Source organism: Cyprinodon tularosa, unplaced genomic scaffold, assembly GCF_016077235.1.
Source record: "Cyprinodon tularosa strain WSP-4 unplaced genomic scaffold, ASM1607723v1 ctg32, whole genome shotgun sequence".
Taxonomy (NCBI): domain Eukaryota; kingdom Metazoa; phylum Chordata; class Actinopteri; order Cyprinodontiformes; family Cyprinodontidae; genus Cyprinodon; species Cyprinodon tularosa.
In genome coordinates, this window is record NW_024039030.1 from 2,346,899 (window position 1) to 2,369,675 (window position 22,777).

At 36.7% G+C, this 22,777-nt stretch overlaps 3 protein-coding genes across 4 annotated transcripts; 1 reads left to right on the forward strand and 2 right to left on the reverse strand.

Moving 5' to 3' along the window:
* Positions 1 to 196: 196 nt before the first annotated feature.
* Positions 197 to 6,491, reverse strand: LOC119788577 (phosphoglycerate mutase 1-like). The gene is made up of 4 exons (XM_038293078.1): positions 6,226 to 6,491; positions 3,734 to 4,008; positions 1,618 to 1,798; positions 197 to 1,450 (listed from the first exon to the last, which is right to left on the reverse strand). The coding sequence occupies exons 1-4, from the start codon at positions 6,359 to 6,361 to the stop codon at positions 1,281 to 1,283; spliced, it is 762 nt and encodes a 253-aa protein (XP_038149006.1). The 5' UTR covers positions 6,362 to 6,491; the 3' UTR covers positions 197 to 1,280.
* A 7,233-nt stretch (positions 6,492 to 13,724) lies between these two features.
* Positions 13,725 to 15,058, reverse strand: marveld1 (MARVEL domain containing 1). The gene has a single exon (XM_038292912.1). It carries the CDS (start codon positions 14,767 to 14,769, stop codon positions 14,278 to 14,280), a length of 492 nt encoding a protein of 163 aa, XP_038148840.1. The 5' UTR covers positions 14,770 to 15,058; the 3' UTR covers positions 13,725 to 14,277.
* A 3,554-nt stretch (positions 15,059 to 18,612) lies between these two features.
* Positions 18,613 to 22,480, forward strand: LOC119788540 (arginine vasopressin-induced protein 1-like). Of its 2 annotated transcripts, none has more exons than XM_038292933.1 (3): positions 18,613 to 18,764; positions 20,680 to 21,039; positions 21,498 to 22,480. In XM_038292933.1, the coding sequence occupies exons 2-3, from the start codon at positions 20,723 to 20,725 to the stop codon at positions 21,772 to 21,774; spliced, it is 594 nt and encodes a 197-aa protein (XP_038148861.1). In that variant the 5' UTR covers positions 18,613 to 18,764; positions 20,680 to 20,722; the 3' UTR covers positions 21,775 to 22,480. The 2 variants fall into 2 exon arrangements, with proteins under 2 accessions (XP_038148861.1, XP_038148862.1); XM_038292934.1 differs by having other exon boundaries at positions 21,484 to 21,747.
* The last annotated feature ends 297 nt before the right edge of the window (positions 22,481 to 22,777 follow it).

Genomic DNA, 22,777 nt, shown 5'->3' on the forward strand with positions numbered 1-22,777 from the left:
AATATTGGACAGAATTGGAAAAAAAAAAAAAAGATAACTTCAACTCCCTACAGTTTAGCTAACTTAAGAATATAATTAGGTTTTTCTATGGTACTCCTGCATGCTTGCACAACTGCACATTGCCCTAAAACACTTTCCCAACAATATTTACATTTAATGCCACTTTCTCTACAAAGCATTTTCCAGCAAGACAAGGTAAGCCAACATGGGGCAAAATTTTCCCACACTTCCTTTTTATTAGTTCAGAGCTTTCATTACATTTCAGGAACACAGAAGGAATTGAATTTGAAGGACAGGGTGGAAGGCACACAGAACCATTAACAGACTAAATATCATGAATATACGCAAAAAAAACAATATAGTTTGAGACTCTTTGTCCATTTTGAACACTGTAACATGGAGGACCCTTCCCAAAATAAAGTTATTTTTCTAGACAGTGCAAAACTTGCAAAGAGGTATCAGACAAAAAAAATCCAAACACAAACACGGACGACAAAGCTGAAAACGACACACAGCTTGAAGACATGCGGTAAAAAGAAAAAACGGACGTTTTAAATTTTCTGCCTGACTCTCAAGAGATTGCAAAATGAAGTATTACCATTATTTTATATTGAACACTTCAAAACTGAGCAAAGAAATGCACAAATTTAAAGGTTTCATAATGCAATGCATCACCACTCTTTCCCATGTAGCAAACAGGCAATGGACACGATAGACCAATCGGCTGACATTAAAGCAGAGACTTAAAACAAAATGAGGAGGAAACATCTTGGTTGTTGAAAACTGCATTGCAGACCAAAACAACACAAATTTTGTAGGGCTGTTGTCGCATTTCACCTATTGTTAAATTGCATTAATTCTATTTGGGTTATTATTTTGCATTTATTTGCCTACTAATTTAAATAGAATTGTCTTTTTTTTTATCCCCACATTATTGAAAACGTATGGAGAATCAAATATTGGGTGTTGAGTTTGACCTTTTTTATCGTGGTTAACGTTAGTTTATAGCTTAAGGATAAATGTCCGTCTTCTTAAGTCAATGAAATCTACTAATAATTGGAGCTGTGGCTACTATTTCACTGAACAACATCCATCTGTTTCTATGACTCTGCCTGTACCAAGCAAGGACAACAATCTATAGCATTTAGTTCATGTTTAAAAATAAATTAGCATTTGAGAAACACACTAATGCGAGGTCAGCTTCCAGGAATGACTTATACCATCACATACTAAATAGGCTACTCTGATTTTTAAATTGATCCATTTTTCCCCCTTTCTTGTTACTTTTTGGCTTTTCCCTGAGCAGCGACAGCCTCCATGGCTTTGCGTACAGTCTCCTCGTCTCCCAGGAACTGCATAGGCTTCACTGGTTTCAGGTTCTTGTCGAGCTCGTAGAGGATGGGGATTCCAGTTGGCAGGTTCAGTTCCATGATGGCTTCATCTGACATTCCTACAGACCGTCCCACACAGAAAACAACTTCTCATTAAGAAATAAAGATTTTATTGCATGCAGTTGCCACGCTATTACTACTTGCTGATATTTTGTGTTTAAGGTAAACAAAAATAAACTAATTCAAAATAATTAGGAAAATATTTTTTTGTTAGATCAGCACCTACCTTCCAGGTGCTTCACAATGCCCCTCAAACTGTTTCCATGGGCAGCAATGAGCACCCTTTTCCCCTGTTTGATCTGAGGGGCAATCTCCTCATTCCAGAAAGGCAGCGCACGTGCAATGGTGTCCTTAAGGCTCTCGCACGATGGCAGCTGCTCCTCTGTCAGATCTGCATAGCGACGATCCTGCAATGAAAACCATACTGGAATGTTAGGTTGAATGGAAACATGAGATTCTGAACTCCCAGGTTTTGCTAATATTTGAATATATCTAGGTTACATAAGGCCATCTGAAACAAGTAGGTAAAGTCAATAAATGTGACAAAGTGTGGCTGAAAATGAGGCAGGTTCAGTAATCTAAGAAACTCTACCAAGGCACACCCACTTACTAAAGCTGACCATAGTTGGAGAATTCCTACACCTTAGGTGAGAGAATCTCTTGACAGCGCTATTAGTTTTATGCTAACACATACAATGCCTCAATGGAAGAGTCGAGAGAGGAGATCAGCTGGGAAGTGTTGGTCTAGTGGTTAGAGCAGTGTGCTTGTGCTCTGAGAAGGTTGCAATTATTCGATAAGATCCCCACACCCTGCACTCTGGGTTCCTGCACAAAACCCTGAACCCCACACTGCTCCCTGGGCACTGCACAATGGCAGCCCACTGCTCCCTGAGGGGATGGTTTAATGCAGAGGTAAATTTCTCCAGTGTGAGATCAATAAAGTTCACTTATCATTATTATTATTATAAGCGGAGGCCATAAGAAACTGATTTTCACAACCATATAGGGTAAAAAGGGGAGAAATGCCATGGTCAGATGAGATAAATGTTACATGCAAAACTGCACATCACCCCAAAAGCTCCAAAAGATACACGGTGAAGGCAGTACCATGCTGTGGGAATGCTTTTCTTTAGGAAGGAAAAGAAAACTGAATAAAGTTGACTGAAATATGCATAGAGGTAAATAAAGGAAGTCCTGGAAGAAAATAATTGAGAAGCAGGTGGAGGCCAACCTTGGAGCAAGATGGCAACCCTAGACATACGGCTACAGTGAAATAGTTTAGGACACGTGTGTATTATTATTGTTCAGTTAAGTCCAGACCTTAATCAAATTAAAATTCTGTTTTTTTTGTTTTTATTTATAAGACTTGAAAATGGATTCTCTCTAATGCTTCATCCATTCTAACTGAACTATACTGTTTTGATGCAGCACTTGGTCTCAAAATTTCAATTGGATTCATTTTCTTGATTTCCCATATGTGATGCAGATTTTATTAAGATGGATGATGAGTCATATGATTATAACAAAAAGACAAGGGTAAAGCAGATGAGGATTAACTGAGATCAGCGTCATCCTCGCCGCATAATTCATCAATAAAATTGCAATTTTGTGTTTTCCAAATATCCTTCTCCCGATATCCTTGTTGCAGAAATAGCTGCAGCAGAGGTTGGTTCTACAAGAGAATAATGTGCATTCTGGTCAGTGGGGTGAAGGTCTGGAATAAACTCAAAAAAGAGCTGAAGCAATGTTCAAGCATGAGTCTGTCATTCATTCATTCACAAGGTTCCTCAGGAAACACTTTTTTTAAATTAATGTTTTTAGAGAAGTTTGAAACCCCTGGAAAATGACCATGCTAAATCATAACCATGCCCTACTCTGTGGTTTTTAGCAGATAAAACACTTTTTAAAAGGTAATGCATATAGCTGAAATATAGATAAAACAGTTCATTTTAGTTTTCCCTTTTTAGATACATAAAACCAGTGGTTGAACCATTGATCCAGTACGCTCACCTTTACATCTGCACGACCATGAAAAGATACGATCACTGAACTTTGACCTTTGAACTCTTAGTCACATATTAACTCTCACTGGTGTTAGGCAATAAGATCAGGGTTCTGCAGGCAATCAGAATGGTGGTTATCATTTTTCATTGTCTACTCTGCGTGTCAGACCTTAAATCTAATATTTTCCTTTAAACATTGCAAATATTTCTTTCAATGGGTATGAAAATGGGCCAAGTCATGCCTCCATGTTAGTGTTTCAGCTGGTCAACACATACAAAACCTGAACGCTAACAAAGCTGCTTTCCAGTGTATCTGTACTATAGATAACCCTATCTCACCTTGCTGATGATAGTGTAGTAGTCATGGTCTGGGCCCATGGGAGGAGGAGGGATATCAAATGAGCGCCTCCAGATCTTCACTTGGGCCTCTCCGTGTTTAGCAGCCGTCTCGGCTTTGTTCAGTCCCGTCAGGCCTCCATAGTGGCGTTCATTGAGCCGCCAGGTCCGATGGACTGGAACCCACATCTGATCAATGCTGTCCAAGACGAACCACAAGGTCCTGATGGCCCGCTTCAACACTGAGGTGTAACACAAGTCGAACTCAAAACCAGCATCTGTAAATTGTAGATAGAGACACAACAACAGTTTAAATGCATATTATTTTTTTTACTGATGAATTAAAGAAAATGTTATCTCCCCTTCTCTTAGGACTACTGTCAAATGTCTTTATTAGTCTCCATACATTTTAGATTCTATTAGGGCTTTTTTAAACCATTTCTAACTGATTACAATAACTAAATGCTCTAAACTGATGCTTTGCCTTAAAGATAAAGAAAAATAATGAGAGCTCTGGCTACATTTAACAGGCGTTTGTGTTATCTGCCATCTTCGTCCTCCATTTCTAGATTAAACACTCCTTGTGCTTCTTTGACTATTATAGAGATGCCTTCCTTATTTTCCCATCATTCCTACCATACAATAAGGACTTTGTTCTGAATGAATCATCCAAAGGCTTAAATTGCCCACAACCAAATTAAGGACATGTTTAACTACGATATCAATACCAGAAACTTTAACAGTATAATTCACCTGTGTGTATTTCATATGTGAAGTCATTAAAACTAATGTAGCTTAGTTTCCAGAAATGATTTATATAAAAAGTTAAATGTTATTGTTTTGTGTACTCAGCAGGGCAAAAAAAAATCGGATTAATGGTGATTAATCGATTACTTAAATAATCGTCAACTATTTTACAAATCGATCAATCATTAACTGGATTAAAGAGACTGTAAAACATGCCTTTAGCTGACAGAGTGACTCACTTAGAGCAGCAATTATATCCAAATTGTAAAACAAATGTGTAAACAGTTTGCATTTAAGATAAAAAAAAAAAAAAAAAAGGTTTTACCTGTCAATATGCTCTATCCAGAACTCCTCAAGTGGAAATATTTTTGTTTTACCTGGTTTAATCTTGTAAAAAATCTTCTTTAAGGAACCTTTGGTTATCCCATTATTAATCAATTAATCAAAAAAATAATTGAAAGATTAATTAATTGGTGAAATAATTGTTAGTTGCAGCTCTAGGTCTCAGTAAGACATATTTGGAATGCAATTAATAGTAGAAATCTGGCTGAATGATGTAGATAAAACTGTAACAAAACTTGAAAATTTAGACCAAATCAGATTCTATATAATAACCAATAACACTAATCTGGTTTTCTTTGTTTGTTTTAACTCTTTATTGAAGTTTTTGACATTTACAGCAATACAGCAGGTGCATTGCATTAAAACAAGAGGAGGGAACATCAAAGGACACCAATGATGCAGGCAAACAACATTCACCCAGACTCACACCTAAGGAGAATTTAGAGAAGCCAATTAACCTAACAGTCATGTTTTTGGACTGTGGAAGGAAGCAGGAGTACCTGGAGAGAACCCACGCATGCTCAGGGAGAACATGCAAAACTCCATGCAGAAAGAGCCCTGCCAGAAAATCAAACCCAGAACCTTCTTGCTGCAAGGCAGCAGTGCTACCCACTGTTTTACTGAGCAGCCATCCAATCAACAAATACACCTAAATACTCATACACACATTCATTTATACCTGACATACACACATACCAACACCTACAATCACACACATATACTATAACAAACAAACAAACAAACAAACAAACAAACAAAAAAGGTTATTTGCAGCTGGTCTTGTCTTTTATTCTAAATTCCAGCCCTCTAATCCCAGTTTGTTTGTTGAAAGATTGTTGCTGAACAGGCTATTGTGCTTTTGTTCTAACTGCTGACTGTGCAGCAATTTCTACTGGGAATTAAAATTTGAATGGCTAGAGAAAAAAAAAAAATAATTAAAAAAATCTCATTGTGCTATTAAAGCAACATGAAACATATATTTTAAGACTTATTTCTAAGGCATGAAGCCAATATTATGAGTATCAAATTATTACAGCAAAACAATGAGGGCTGCAAATGGTATTTTCAATCAAGAGTGATAGAAATATATTACTTGAAATTATGTTTGATTTAGTTCCTGACATGAGAACATAAAACAGTTCATCTTCTTAAATCTATGACAGAAATCCGTTTTCTCCTTTAGTGTCTGATAAATGATTCATTCATAGTTGTAGCCATCTTGTAACCTGATGATCTTGTAATGTAGTTTATATATTGTGGCAAAAAAACCAACATGTCTACAACCTTGAATAGTGTATCAGTGAAATCCCTGCAGCCACAGAGCCTTTAGCAGGGCCTGGTGCCTTTTAGAAGAAGCGATGAAGCTCAGATTCATGTTTAGATCCCTGCAGGCATCAGAACCTCACCTTTCAGAGCCTGTCCTCCTCTCTTTGCCTCCTTCTCTCCTGTTTCACTCAAGTCAGCGTCGAACCAGCCGCAGAAACGATTCTCCTGGTTCCAGTTGCTTTCTCCATGACGAATCAGCACTAGTTTGTAGGCCATGTTTAATACAGAGCTGCTCCTTAAGGTTAAAATTATTTGGTCAAATTACAACTGATGCTGGTGATGGTGACGGACAGCAGGCTAACAGCTCAGAGAGGCACACAGGCCAGAAGCTAGCTCTCAAACACTTTTATCTTAGGGATTGGCTGTCGTCCTACTTCCTGGTTTTGACAGCCAATGAGATTCCGTCGAAAAGACCCTTTCAACCAATAGCAGTGAAGGGCGTTATCCACTCAGTGACCTTCATTTTGTACTGTATTGTCATCTCTAAACGGGTACAGATATCTATCTATCTATCTATCTATCTATCTATCTATCTATCTATCTATCTATCTATCTATCTATCTATCTATCTATCTATCTATCTATCTATCTATCTATCTATCTATCTATCTATCTATCTATCCGTCCGTCCGTCCGTCCGTCCGTCTGTCTGTCTGTCTATCTATGAATAATAATGCTTGAAGTAAAAAAAAAAGAAGAGTATTCTGATTTCAATGAAAGATTGCTGCCAATATATAACAAAAAATGTTAATGACTCAATGTAATAAAGAGAGTGGTTTTCAGCATGTCCAATTTAGCTGCTGTACTCTTAAGTACAAAGCTGTTCTGTCGTCATATCTCATTTTATCTCAAACACTCTAACAATAACTCTGAGAATAGTGAAGAGAGCAAAAAAATAAAGAAATAAATTAGATTTGAATCTATCACTTCAAGATGATCATAAGATTTTTTTCAGCTCCATTAAACAGAGAATGGAAGAATAGGATAAAAAATCCCTTTACTGTCCCACAATGGGGAAACTTGATTATAGTAAACGTTGTCACACAAGTGTGGACCTTAGAAAACTGTATAAAAATAACAAAATTGTGAAGAGTTAAAAAAAATAAAAAAATAAAATACCATACTGTAAAGTGTTTTTACAATACTATAAGTAAGCTTTAAGTGTTTAGTCTTTTGCTGGTAGACTAGAGGAAGCTGGGATCTTGAAAATGTCCTTGCTTTGTACAGCTATCCTGCAGGTTGTTTAGCTTTCTAAATGTTAATGTTTGGGGTGGAGGATAATGTTTTCATGCAATTGACAGATTGTTACATGCTCTTGCACATATATAATGCTTAATATTAATTTAAGTGGTTTTCGGAGACTGAAAGAGATCTGATTAAGATGTGTTGGGGCCTTAAACAGGAGATTTATATCCATACCAGTATTAATCTAGGTTGGTTTTCAAAGATTTTTTTTTTTTTCATTAGATTAGATTAGATTAGATTAGATTCAACTTTATTGTCATTACACATGTACAGGTACATGGCAACGAAATGCAGTTTAGGCCTAACCAGAAGTGCAAAAGCAGCAAGTGCAGGATAAATAATGGTTCAGTAAATACAGGACGTGGGTATTTCTACTGAATGAGTATAGAGATGAATACTATTATAAATAATGAATATAATATATAGATCACTAGTGTTATGAACTAAATTTACAGCTGAATATGTACCGAATATAATATACAGATGGATATTACTATATAAAAAAAATGTTTTTCATCTTAATAAATGAAGTGATCATTTAAAAACTTGTTAAAACTCTTATTATATTTACCTAGGCTGTATTTGTCTGATCTAAATGATCTTTTCTTACTTGAAACATCTTAGTGCCCAAGAGCAGTAAAGAACAAAATATGAGAGAAAATACCATTACAGTCAGAATGGCGCCATCTGGTGTGTGGACGAATAATTGCAAATAAAAAGTAGAAGTAAAATGTTATACATTTTGAACACCTTTATTGTTTCTATAATACAAGATAGAAAAGATTCAGGAAACAAACTGCCTGATATTTTTACCTCGATTCTTTTCAGAAATATATATTTTTTCAAACCAGTATGTGTTATTATTTAGATATTTCTCTATGGACTGCCTTTGTCCATAAGAGTTGATTGCTGTCTAATGAGGATTTACCTATTGTTGCTTAAAACTGATGGGAAAGCTGGCTGGGAAACAGTTAACAGCCCTGTTAGTTGTTATAAAGAGCGCCATCATCAACACTTGGAGACATTTTTTTGTGTTAGTAACCAAAACACAGGAAACAACAGCAAGCACTCATTAAAAATCTAATGAAAATTTAACAGTTGTTTGCGCAGATGCCATCTTTTAATAAGGTCAACATTTTATAACTGGTAAGTAAAGGAGCAACAAGCAGATCCCAACATTTCAGGAACTTTCAAATATGAAGAAAGAAATTAGTAATTTTAAAGAGCCATTCCCTTTTGCCTTTAGCTTTTTAGACTCATTCTTTCTTGAATACATTCTTCTTGAACACTTGGCTGAAGACTGGCAGATTAAAGGAAGTGGTGGTATTTTCAAAGCTCTATAAATAGCAATCACCAGTTCCCACCACTGACTGCCCTTACACAACACACAGACACAAGGCCCATTCAGAGTTATGGCTTTTCCAAAAGCTGCTCTAACAGATGTTTATGGTTCTCTTGCATGTAATTGAGGTGGTTGCGGGGCTATAATATGTAGTATCAGAGACAAACAATGCTCTGACTGATTAAAGCCTCAAACAGACAGGAAACGTGGATCTCAGGTTTCTGTTTTAAGATGTCACACATTTATTTATTCCTGCATTTTTTCTCCTCCTCATTCACTTGTTCAGCCTTCCTTCATGTGGTTTCTCTCGCTCTCTCTGCATCTCCTTGTCAGTGGAATGTGTTTCTCAGCAGTAGCTGCTAAACGTGTGGTTAAAAAGGGCACTGCTGTGTTGGCGTCTTTGTTTCCTTCTTTCACGTGGAAATGTGTTAATGATTTGGCCAGACAGAAAGAAAACAAAAAAAGGAGAACATGGTGACAAAGTGAACCACTTCCAACAGGAGATTCTCATCTTGGTAGAAGGTATATAACAGAGGCTTCCAGAGACCTACAGAGCTGCTGAAAGGATTTAAGTCAGAAATATATTTCTGCGGGAAATTCTGAAGTTAAAAAAAAAAAAAAAAAGATTTAATTAATTTATTTATTTAACAGGGACAGTGTACAATAAAAAGCATTCCTACAAATGCACCAGAATTAGCAAAAAGGTTATTTTTCATCTGTTGTCCCTGGGCAGATCTTAAAATTGTCTATCTAAAAAAACACAATAGTTAGCATTTTATAATGAAAAATACAAATATAAAAATAAATAAAAACAGTTATAACTCTTCAAAACGGATTTCTATAGATTCTGGTCATTTAAGGGAGAGATTTTTTTAATTGCAAACAATTGTCTACTTAGTTTCTCAGTTTGACCAAGTTGGACTGAAATTACATTTTTTGTTTTTGTTTTTTCAGCTTCATCAATAAGGCAAAGAAAGGCAAAGCAAGTTTACTTATATAGCTACCATAATTCAATAGCAGACATATAAAGAGACATTTTTTACTTTCCATTTTAGGATTTAATAACCCTGGCAGATATTAATTTAGAATTTATTTTTAATCAACCAAAAAGTGTGCTTGCATTATAAACTAGATTATTATTAGCACTGAGGTATTCCAACTCTTTTCATGGTTTCTGAGCATCATTTGGATTATTTATGTTTTATTCAGAAATTTAACTCTAATCATTCTAAGAGCTTACTCCCACAACAGATGTTTCATAAGATTTGTGTCAAGACGCTTAACCAATAAAGTCTTCCAGAAATATCAATGATTTTGGTCTGAACTGTGGGGTTGTAGTTTAAAAGACAACAGTAAAGGGTTAAGGGATATAGCAACTCTTGGTCTCTTGCAGATGGGTGGGGGCGCCCGTACAGGAAATGTCTTGTTCGGATGACCAGCCAAAAGAAATCCTACAGTTGGCACTCCATAGTTATGCCTGTGTCCACATGCCCTAATACCTGTGCTTTTTAATGCCTTTTTGTTGTGCATAAAACTGTGGCGCTACAAACATGTAAACATATGAATGCTTAAAATGTATCTTTTTCATTAGCATTCCTAAACACTGGGGGGTATATTAATAAAAAAAACAAAAAAAAAACATCATGTAGTCAAATACAGATCTTTCTCAAGTTTGAATTGTTAGAATAATTTCATGTTGAATAAGTCTTCAACTGTTTTCTTTGGTTACTCTCAGTTACATCAGTTGTGTTTTTGTAGGCAGTGACACGTGGACCAGATAACATTTTTGCAGAACTCTCCACAGGGAGAAGGGTGGGTGGGGAAGCTCATTTTACTCTTTAGACGTTTCTGTCGCTGTTCTGCAGCTGGTTAACATTAACCCCCAGCACCACTCTAACTCAGGTTAGATTCAGATCATAAAGTCTGCAGTTCTCCTTGTGAGTCAGTACCTGTAACAATGTGTTTTCCTTTTGATGCTATTTTTCTAAAGTGTTACTCGACATGTCTGGATGTCATTTTTTTTTTTTTGCTTTCTATTCTTAATCTAGCTTGCAAACGCATTTGAAAGAAATGCTGATATTTATATAACTAGAACTAATTTAGCTTTATTGATATGAAGATTTAACGCTACAGTGATGTGTTGATCATATAAGTCATAATTAGACCCTGCCTAGTAGCCGTATGCTGACTTGAACAGATGAGGCACTGAATCATCTATACTTGGCTTTATTTTCATTGGCTGAAGCTTTAGCCGATTTCCAGAACCCCAACAGACAGTTCCTGTAAGAACAAGCCTCCTTCCAGATTATTTTGAAGGAAGGACACACATTCTTACTCATGCATTATATGCATATATTTGTCCGATGCCTGCGCGACAGAGTCTCATTTTCTACACTATCACTGATTGGTAATACCAATCCTTTATTAAAAAAGGACAACAAAAAACAAAAACTAGACTTTTTTGAAGCTTTTCATAAGCAGCTGTAAACATTTAGATCCACAAACAGAATCACAACAACAGCCAACAGATAACAGTAGACCTTTCTTTCTTTAATCTAAGAAAGCCTTTGGTACAGCTAGCTTTAATTTTGGTGAACGTTTCTGTGTAAGTTCATACATACCCCATTTTATCCGTATTTTTTAAAACTTTTGTTACTTATTTCTATTTCTTATTCATACTTAAAAATCATATTTATGTATTTAATTAACCATAGAAAATATATTTTTTTTGTATTGTAGCTCAGTGTTTTTATACATCCTGGAGCAATTTTTTTTTTTTTTGGAAATCTTTGTACAGTTAATAAAAAAAAATTTTTTTACACTATATTCCAGTTCTTTTTGTATGTTTCTGTTTGGGACTTAAAAAATGATGATGGTTTTTGGCCCCTGATCAAACTGGGGCAGCGCAGGGTGACCAACTCACAAATCTTATTTAATGAAGTCATAAAACTCTATTTTCTTACAGTGGACTATAAGTATTGAAAACTATTTGAAACCATTCACATGTCAAGAGAGATAAAAAAAAAAAAGAAACATCCTGCTAGGGGGTTAAAATTAACACAAGATGAGTTCACACCACCTGCTGTAGAAGATGATAGGTATGAAATGACCAAAACTGAAACAGCCATGTGCCAAAGTGATTGCAACACCTACAGTGCACCTCAGAGAATCAAGTCCTTTACTTTTAAATTGTGTCAAATAATTTTTTCTTTCTTTAGCTGTTTCATCCTCACATTACTTTTTAGAAGAAAAAAAAAGTTTGATATAACAAAACAGCAAGCAGCGGCAGTACTGGATTTTACTGGATAGTTATGCACCAAATCATGCCAACACAACCTTGCTCTAAATGAAGATGAGCTGCATGTGTTCAAAATATGGTCAAACGGCTTATAATTTTTTTTTTTATCTGATTCTAATATTATTCAAATTAAATTTAAGAAATTTGAAAATATTGTTGATATTCCACTTGTCAACAAGTTTTAAAAATATGGTTGTTTGGCTCTTTTTAGGTGACACTTTTGGAGGATATATGATCAGACCGTTTTGTTTTTCCATTACTAAGAATTTCTATTTTTTTTCTGTTGATTTCAACTTTTCCAACAATTTTCAGTCAGAAAATGTACCTTTTCTGCATTCACTTTCCATTTTTGCTGTAAATGCATTTTCTAAAAGACAAAAAACACTGCATCTAACATCAGATTAGACAACATGCGATTACTTATATATCAACACATTGGTGTGTTAATGCTTGCAACAGTCAGCAGCCGAAAGCAGCATAGGGCAAGGTAGGCATGGCTTTGGAGGGTCATGGTAGCCCCAAGGCATCACTCCAGTGCAGCCATGGGTAGGTAGGTGGTCTTTGAAGCACAGAAGCAGCAGCCCCCAGGTCAAAGAGGCACAGGCTAAGAAGAGGGGCCCTCCCATGAGTTTTCTTCAACAGGACACCCAATAGTTTGAAAACTGTTCCAACAAAACTAGGAAATATAATATCTTACAGTGAGTTCTCTTAAGCAGAGGTCTTCAACGTTTTCCAGGCTAAGGACCCCAAGACTGATGCTGAGATGGAGCGGGGACCCCCTAATTATTATATATATTGTATGAAATTGTGTTATATGATATCAAACTGGTCCTATAGTCACTCTATTACAGATGGAGTAATGTAACTAAAGTAATCCCTCCCTGGGATTATTAAAGTATTTCTGATTCCTGGTTGATGGGACAGATGTTGTGAATGAAACGGTGCCCAGCTTGAAAGAGCTCCTGTGTGTCTCTGAATGTGTGCATTGATGACCGAAAGACATCTTCTGCCTCCATTTATCTGTTTACTACAGTCTGTTGAATTCATGTTAATGTGGATTTAAAGACATTTCAATTAGTGGAAAAATTGCAGAGGGGAATATAAAAAAAAAGTCTAATTGAGCAAAACTCGCGACCCCCATGCAGTACCTCCGTGGCCCCCCTAGGGGTCGCGGACCCCCTGTTGAAGACCTCTGCTCTAAAGTATGATAAATGACAATGGCTGCACAATTTTCTGCAGGGAGTTTGCATGTTCTCCCTGTGCATGTGTGGGTTCTCTCCAGGTACTCTGGCTTGCTCCCACATTAAAAAAAAACATGACTGTTAGGTTGATCTCTAAATTTTCCTTAGGTGTGAGTGTGTGTGTGCATGGTTGTGTGAATTTTTGTGTGCTTCTGTGTTCCCCTGCGACAGAGTGGCAACCTGTCCAGGTTGTACCCCAACTCTTGTCCATAGACCACCGGTGATAGGCAACAGCCCTATGGGACCCTGACGGAATAAGCTGGAGAAGATGGATGGACTCCTTGCAATTATTTTTCATCTGTCTATTTTTATTTTTTTTAATTCTTTTTTATTTTAATACATCTTTGGAGTTAACCTCCCTGAGAGTACAGATTTATAGAAACACCTGGAACAATAAAAGGATGTACTGAAGCACTAACATTGAATACTTTGCATTGACATTATTCAGAAACATATTCTCAACCAAGTCGTGTTTATTCCTGCTCTTTAAAATTATATAAGGAGTATATATTTTCAGCAAAACATGTTGCAGCACCGTTTACATCCATGTGAAAAGAGGTTGATACTGTCTCATCTTTGAACAGCATTCTGACAGAAGTTAAAACTGGATGTTTGAGTTAAAGACGAAACAAAAACAGCTGAGTCTTTTTATCCATGGATATCAGCTTACAAAAAGGCGTAAATACAAAAGATAAAAAATATATAAAAATGGCAACTGGCAACGTCCTTAGGATGTAAGGCTAAGTAAAAATGTGTATTAGGGATGTAGCTGTGAAATTTTTTTTTATCTTACAAAATCCTGATTTAATTATTTTTTAGGTTAGAAATGGAAGAAACCATCCACACATTATGTGACATCTTCTATTTGTATTCCTGGATTCTACCTGTAGCTGCTTTCAAGCAGCAATGGGAGACAGTAGGGGTGGTCTTGAGTTGAATTACAGTGAAGGGGACTATTCCTCATCTTGCAATGGATACTCCTCTTCCATCCCCAGAATCAGTGTCATCAGATGACAGTTTGTTCTCCTCGGCTCCTCCTGTATCCTCCATAGATGACCGATAAGAGGTAGGTCAGGCAGCACAGGCAGGCGAACACAGCCGCTGTCAGGTAGACCTTGAACAGACAGTAGTGCTGATACTGCTCCAGATTGCAGTAGGAGTTGGTACGAGTCTTATAAATCATGATTCCTATGGCCGACAGGTAAAGCACAGTGGCGACCACGTCGTGCGTCAGGTTGGTGCGCAACCAGCGCTCTCCTCCCAGCAAAGGAACGAGGTCCTGCTTGTCCAGGAGGGTGATGAAGAACAGGGCGAGGGTGAGGAGCCAGAAGAGGACAGCGACGAACAGGACAAAGTGGATGGAGCCTTCGTACTTGTTGGCAGCGACTGTGATCCACAGTCCGGCTCCGAAAACGATCTGCAGGATCCGGATGATTCCAAGGAAACTCCTGAGGAATTTGGAGATGTTTTTCCTCACCTGGGATGGTTGGCCTTCCATTCCTCTCTCTGTCCTCTGCTCCTTTCTCCGCTCACACTCAAGCTTCCTCTCTCTCTCTAAACAGGGCGGATGTCTTCTCTCCAGCTGTTTGCAGCTGGAGAAAAGATGGTTTAAAAAGTGGAAGTGGAACTTTTTAGCGGAGTGCGTAAAGTCCAATAAAAGCAGCCAGGCTGTGGGAATAAAGAGGGCGTCTGTGCTCTTTCCACAGCCTCTGGGTTTTGAAATGACAAACCTTCTTGCAGGCTATGTTTCGTCTTTTCCGTTTCCTCTGTTCAATGCAGAGTCTGTGTTGGGGGTGGGGGGAGTGGGGGGAGATGGGGAATGGGCGGCTTGTAATTCAAAACCTGCTCCTCCTCTGTTGGACACTGAGGCATGCGCTCCTTTGCTTAGAGGTTCACACTGACAACCAGGATGGCTGCTCGGAAACATTTACCAAATTTAAGAAAAACTAAAGGTAAAATGATTAACATTTTTCATGGTTAATTCAATATAAAGTGATAGGCTACAAAAATAGCCTTACTTCAAATGCGCTTGCTGTTGTGTTTGGATAACAACAAGTCATCCCAAATAACATCAAGCGCTTAACAACAACAACAACGACGACAACAACAACAACAACAATAATAATAATAATAATAATAATAATAATAATGTTATAATTTACAGTTTAATGAGGGTATAAAAAGTTATATTTTTTTGACATTTCAGAAATTGACAGTCATATTGTTTTCTCCAGAAAGTGAAATATATCAAGTATTCAGCCCATATAACAGCGATCAAAGCCTTAAATGGCCAAGCTCTGTCTTATATCAGATTATTCCTACAGTGCATGGACCGTGAGGCAGACACCCTGTCTACTTTTAAGGCTAGTGTTAAAACGTTACTTTTTGATAAAGCTTATAGTTAGAGTGGCTCACATTATCCTGAGCTATCTCTATAGTTATGCTGCTATAGGCTTAGACTGCTGGAAGGCACCCTATTTCATGACTACTTCATTCTATCTCTGTTCTCCTACTCTTTAATATTTATTAGTTTAATCTCTAACGTTATGCTCTCTTTTCCTTTTCTCATCATATAAGCTTCATCCGGTTTGTTCCTCTTTGGCTGTGACACTATCCTGGAGAGAAATTTCAACTGTGTTCATGCCATCAACACTTTTCTTTATAGATGAGGAGCTTGGCCTATTTTCCAGTGTAGTCCTGTTTCTCTGACTGTGACTAACTGTATGTGCTCTCTTTCATCCTCTGACATGGGAGCTGGCTCAGAGCTCGTCTACCTGGCTGTTTGTTTCCTGACGGGGCCGCCTGTGGAGAAGGTTAACAGTTACCTTTTGTATCTTTACTTCTTTATGAATGCTTCTGTCTCCTTGAACCCCAGTTGGAATCGGCAGATGGCTGCTCACACTAAGCCTGCTTCTGCTGGAGGTTTCGTCCTGTTAAAAAAGGAGTTTTCCTCTACACTGTCACTACAAGCATGCTTGGTGAGAGCGATTGCCTATGCAATGCAATCAGCTCGTTTCCTGAGATAGAAAACTTTAACCAATCTGACTGTATGATCTGGTTGAATTGACCCTGTAAAGTACCTTGAGATGACATGTGTTGTGAATTGATGATACATAAATAAACTTAATTGAATTTACTGAAATTGAATCAAAGCAACATCAACATCAATCAAAGAGGCTTCCATTAAACCTCAGTAGAATTGCAGCTGATCCCCTCCATGCCGCAATGCATTTATTTCATGTCAAAAGACAGCAAAATATTGAGTAGCAGGATATAAACTTTGCAGAAGCTCGATAGTTTGCAATAATATTTATAGATTTTTTGTAATATTTTTATATGAACATGAGCTTTGGGTTTTCTCTACAAAAAATACTGTTAGGATAATTATTATTGATTATGTGTGATTTTATTACACCTTAATATTAACTGCTGGTTGCGTGTCAGAACTGATAATTTCCCCAGTAGTTATTTTAATTAGGCCAGTTCCACGGTCCAGCTATATACAGTTATAATCTTCATTTTTTACGTGGCAAAGATTTGGGAATGGAATGAATACGGTGTCCTTCAGCTAAGAACAAAGTGTAATATTTTGATAAGACTGGAGCCGTGATGGATGTCTCCTCATCTACAAACGTGTTTAATGTAAAATGTGATTATGTGGCAGACTGGAGATGTATAAAATGCTTCTTTAACTCTTAATCGTGGCCATTTCCCACTAAGTGAGCGTGGTTGGTGAGCAGCTGCCTTCTGTATTCTTAAGCAACTTCTCTGATCTGAGTAAGATTACAATTAAAATCAAAATCTTTTGTCATATCTCATGGCTATTTAATACATTATGAAGTGTTATTTAAAGATTTTGTCCCGAGTGATCTTTTGTAGGAAAACTAACCGGACAGAGAAAGCTTCAAGGTGCAGACACAGAGCTTTCCTTTAACAATACCCATTAATAAACTATTAACAAATTAACTTTTCTTTTACAAAATTATATATTTATTTTAAATAAAATATTGTTAATATCATTATTACTATTGCTAAGTAGTTGACCCAAATTATCATTATTATTTCTATATCATACATAGAAAATAAAAAACAATCTTTGAAAGACTAATTTTTTTGAAATACATTTTCTCTTGTTTAAGGGCAGGGGCAGAGCTAGATGGGGGGCCAGGGGTGGCCATGGTCACCCTTAATTGGCCACCCCTGTGGCCACCCTACCATTTCTTCCCTCTAATACAGATGGCAGCAATAATAATCTCAAGTGGAATATTCAAAACAATTTAATTTTTCATATATTAACAATTATTTGACAACAAAAACACTATGGTTATTTATGCACATCAATATACTATCATTAAAGATGATAAATACAGAAATGATGCTCTTTCCATAACTAGATTTTTAGTAATATGGGGTAAGGAGAATATAATGTGTCTCTGCAAGTCATCTAGGAATCTTCAGTGAAATCATAATTTCATTTTAATCATAATAAGCATTTTAATAAAAACATATGAAATAATCAATTCATGGAGATATTAGTATATGTAAATATCAGTTTTATACCAAAGGATTATTGATAAAAGACAATAAAAATTTTTGCCCCAGATCTCAAACCTGAAAGAATTTTATCCACTATACCTTTAATTTAGACACCATGGATGTTTAAATATATGCGTCTATTTGTTAGCAAAGGCTGTAGGAAAGTATAGTTAGTCTTTAATTTGAAAATACGGATGTTGCACTCATTAATTTTCCTGTTGGAACAGTGTAGATTGAGCCTGAGGTTCTGGTGCCTATCAACTTTTGGGCCATTGGTTATTGCCTGGACACCCTTATAAAAATTTTCTGGCTACGCCTCTGCCTCAAACGGAAGTTTCTCATAACATGGGAGCAACAGTGATGTAGGTCTAGACTGCTGATTATAATCAAAATATTTCTTCCTTGTATTTGGACCCACCCATGCACTCATCAGCCTAAGGTGTTTATCTTTTCAATAACTGTGGAGCTTTGATATTCAATAAGTGTGTATATCTATTTTGTCTATTTGGCCACCTCACTGGATTGAACTAATAATGCCAGCTCTGTTGATAGCGCTCCAGTAATCATGAGCCCTGCTTGCGTCATCCAGGCGCAGGATCCTCACATGTTACTTTCTTTCTGGGATTAATGACAGGCGCTCCTCGCATCAGCCGGGCTCATTGACGTCAATGAGTTTACGACCTAAACGCCCTACGTGGCTAGTGGGCAGAGCCAAGCCCCAACCACACCCCTCCACAATCTTTATTGGCTGAAATGACAACTTGGAGCAGGCTGGAGAGGAGTGCGCATGCGCATTCCTCCCACCCTATTCATTTTAGGTCAGTGATTTACCAATTGACACAGAAAGGAGTCAAATTAAAAAGCGCTGCAGCAGATTGGCAGCACATAGAGGGGTTTCCTTGCTGTATGAAAGCGAAAAACACGCAGGGAAATCTGATGGATGGACTGACCCTTTGAGTAAGCGCGCATATTTCTCTCTTTTTTCATCTGATGATCAAATATGTTATCCTTTGTAGCCTATGTCTGAGTAGACTAATATATGTTATTGGTAAAATTATTCATTTTAGTGAAGCGACAAACAGATCTCAGTCATCATATTCTATGTTGTCAAAGGTTGTTCATCAGTTTAAGTAGGTACAGACTCTGGATCTTAGGCAGGCTTTCCAAGACGCACCGTTTTCTGTTGCAGCCTCTATTAGGTTGTTCTTTCCACTAGTGATTTCATATTCCCGCAGTAGAAAAGCATTTTCCACAGCATCATGATGCCACTGTCCTGTTTGAGGCTGATGTGTAGCCTTAGTTTGTGTAAAACTTGTCCAAAAGTTTATTATTTATTTATTTATTTGCCCAGATTGTGTTCTTTAACATGATATCTGTGTTCAATGAATTGCGTAATTTGTATTTCTTTCCAACTCTTCCATAAAGACCACACATTTTTTTATTAGAATGAAGAAGCCTTTCATTTTGTTGTATTTGAAGCCTATTTTAAAATCTAGAATACCTTATATGCAAGTAGTTATATTTACTCGGTTACATTTACTGAAGTACCTTCTCGACCAAAATGTACCATTTAGAAGTAGTTTTACTGCATCTTGCCTTTTTACTTTTATGATGTATTGCTACTTTTACTTGAGTATAATGTTTGGCCACTCTATCCACTGTGAATAACTTTACTGAATAAAGGAAAAAGTGCATTTTAACGTAAAATGCATATCCTGTTTACAGGATATAAATCAAAGTACCTTGTTTGTCTTTACCACTTAAACATTATGAGTTAACTTCACAGCTTCAAAATCACAGCTTTAAATTGTGGATACCTTGTGGAATTTTCCCGCTCATTTACATGTTAAATGAAAATTAAGGCTTACCTCTTAAAAGAATATAGTACTTGTTACATTCACAATTTATGCACATTTATGAGAATAGGCTTTTACAAAGTTTTTAGTTAGAGTTTTTTTAAGTCGGTTTTACTCGTGAATGTGTTTATTTGAACTAATGCATGTAGAACTGTTTTATTGTTTATCTCGTTTTTTATCCGTGGGATGTTTTGGTATATTTGGGCTGTAACTAACGATTATTTTTCAAATCGATTAATCTACCAATGTTTTTCTTTTAGCATAATTGATTATGATTAGGGTAGGAAAAGGTTCCTTAAAGAAGACTTTTTACGAAATTAAACCAGGCGAAACTAAAAAATTTCCACTTGAGTTCTGCAGAGAACTTATTGACAACGAAAAAGTTTTTTTTTTTTAACTTAAATACAAAATTTTTAAATTTTTAAAATGTTTATTTCTGGTGTAATTGCTGCTTAATGTGGGTTCTAAATTAGTTGGCAATTATTGAAATAATCGATTAATCCAGTTCATTGTTTCAGCCCTAATATCAACAAACCACCTTTGTTCACCTTGAGCTTATTAAGTGCTTTATAAATAAAACATGAGTTGAGTTAGGGAAACAGTAGATAGTTTATTGCTTAAAAATTACATTTTGTGTCCCATTTCTATTAAACAGGAGAAGTGGAGCATTTTTCAGCAAGAGTAGCTGACTTTTGGCTTTCGATTAGCACAGAGCAATTGTGCAATTTCTGACGGATGTACGTAAAGAGAGACAGAGTTAACATTTAAAGTGTAATTGGCTTTAAAGTGCTGGTCATCACTTGCCTTTAAGTAGGATTAAAGAGTCAAGGCCTGCTGGAAGAGTCTTAGCACATTGGCAGCTAATGCCTTATGCTATTAATTATTCCCATGTAGCGAGGATATGGTTGTGTTCCCATTTCCTGGCTCAGGGCAGGCTGCTCTGCCATTGATAAAATACAAGAAAAAGCTGAATAAGTGAAATGCTTTTCTTATTGAAACATTTCTTCTCTCCACAGAATAAAGCCTGGGTATTGTCTGCCACTTTTCCCATCTTTCTGGATGGATTCCATATCGACAACCCCTTCTCCATCAGTGGCGGTTGGTTCTTCTTCCCTGTGGCGTCTGACCGAGAGAAGGAACAGAAAGTCTGGTTCAGGGAACATTTTCAGCAGTGTGAATCTGCAGCAGCTCCAGAGGTTGTTTACGGCAGCGGGGGATCAGGATGCACAGCAGAGGGCCCAGCTGGTCTGGGGACACAGAGACGAAGCTGAACTGGCTCAGGCCTTAATAGCGCTGAGGAGTCGAGTTCATAAAAGAGAACTGAGGACTAATGATGCCTTGGGCTCACACTGGCTGCGATCTTTCAACCAACTCAGGTAAAACCATATCACAACCTATATAAGGGATGTACTGTTAGGAAAATGTGGGCGAATATCCAATATTTAGTCTACTGCTATGGCCAATAAGCAATCATTACCAGTATTGAAATATTTCTCTACAGTTTGAATTCTTGCTGTTGGCATAGTTTCTCTGCTTCAGTTAAAAAAAACCCACTTTGCTGTGCTAAATCGCTACTGTTGTCACATAGCCAAAAAAATACCCCATGACTGATCCCCTCCCTGTTCAGAAAAACACACATGCAAGAAGATGGAAATAAAGGGTGGTTAAGAATATCTGCCAAGTTTTTCTTTTTGAATATTTTCCAATGTGTTTTTAAATGACTAAAATTGGCAGTTAGTGATTCTATAATAGGTCATTCATCCCCACCTTATGCTGATCAAGCATTGGATTTTAACAACTGTTCTTGTCTCTAACTACAGTCTTTCTTACTTAGGATTCAAGAGGACTCTCCAAGCAGACATAGTGAAGATGATGGTGAGGAGCTGGATTTTAAAGCTGAAACACCAAGATGTTCAGAGTCCTGGGGGCACACCTTATTTGGAGTAATGTCAGGAGGGACTGGTGAACAGTTGGCTCAGACTGAGAGGGAGAACACTAACAGGAACTTTGACAGAGCAACCAAATCCAGCTCAGGACCGAGGAGGGCGGGAGAGAGTAACCCAGAGAGATACCTGCACCGAATACGTCGCTGTGAAACAAAGAATAGATAAAACCCCAGGAAGCAACGTATCATTTTTATGGCTGGAAATTAAACTAAGAGGAGTTAATATATTAAATCAGCACAAACCATAGACTGTTTAAATTCACCACACAGCTTTTAATAACTTTGGCCCAAAAACAGCCGTATGTGTTCTCAAATTCACAATACCTGGTGCCACAGTGGATAAGGAGGATTAGATCGTTGCAATGACAAAATATATTTGTGTTTGCTTTTATTTATTTTTTAAATATTCATCACCAAACTATTACTTACTGAAAGCTCAGGTTGCACAGACCAAAAATAATATGACAAAGTTGCATATAGATGTTGTGTTAACGACACAATGCAGGAGGTTGTCCACTCTATACATGCTCATCCAGGACAAACAGATTCTGCAAAATCAATGACTTCATTAAATAAGCTGGGTTTTCTTAGATAAGAAACACTTAACTGTATGTATGAACTTAATCTGTATGTAGGATTTGATTAAATTATCTTTGCAAAGCGCCTTTAGATGATGTGTTGTTAATGGTGATATATAAATAAACTAAAATGAATTGAATTGTAAACAGAATTGCAGTCTTATAAAAAATAATTGTTAATCAAACCTCTGAAAATACTGAATGTAGTTTGGATTGTGTTTCATAATCTTGAAATTTTCTATTTTGTACTCTGACTATAGAAACAATTTTATTTCTATTGTGTATCATTATTTATTACAATAAGTAATTTTTTTATTTTGGTTTTCTACTTTTAGTGTAGTACAGTAATATTTTTTTTCTTCACAAATAAGAAATAAATAATGAGATCCTCTATGCATAATTTACAAGAATCATGTCTTGTGTTCATTTTGTGATTTTTTAAAAAGTTTTTTTTTGCCTTGACTTTAAAGCGTCAGTTTCAGAATAAAAACGGCTGCTCTTTACGTCACACTTAGTTTTATTTAGCTACTTAATAATAACTCTCTGGAGTATTTAAACATAGTAGTACACTTTAGGCCTAACCAGAGAAGT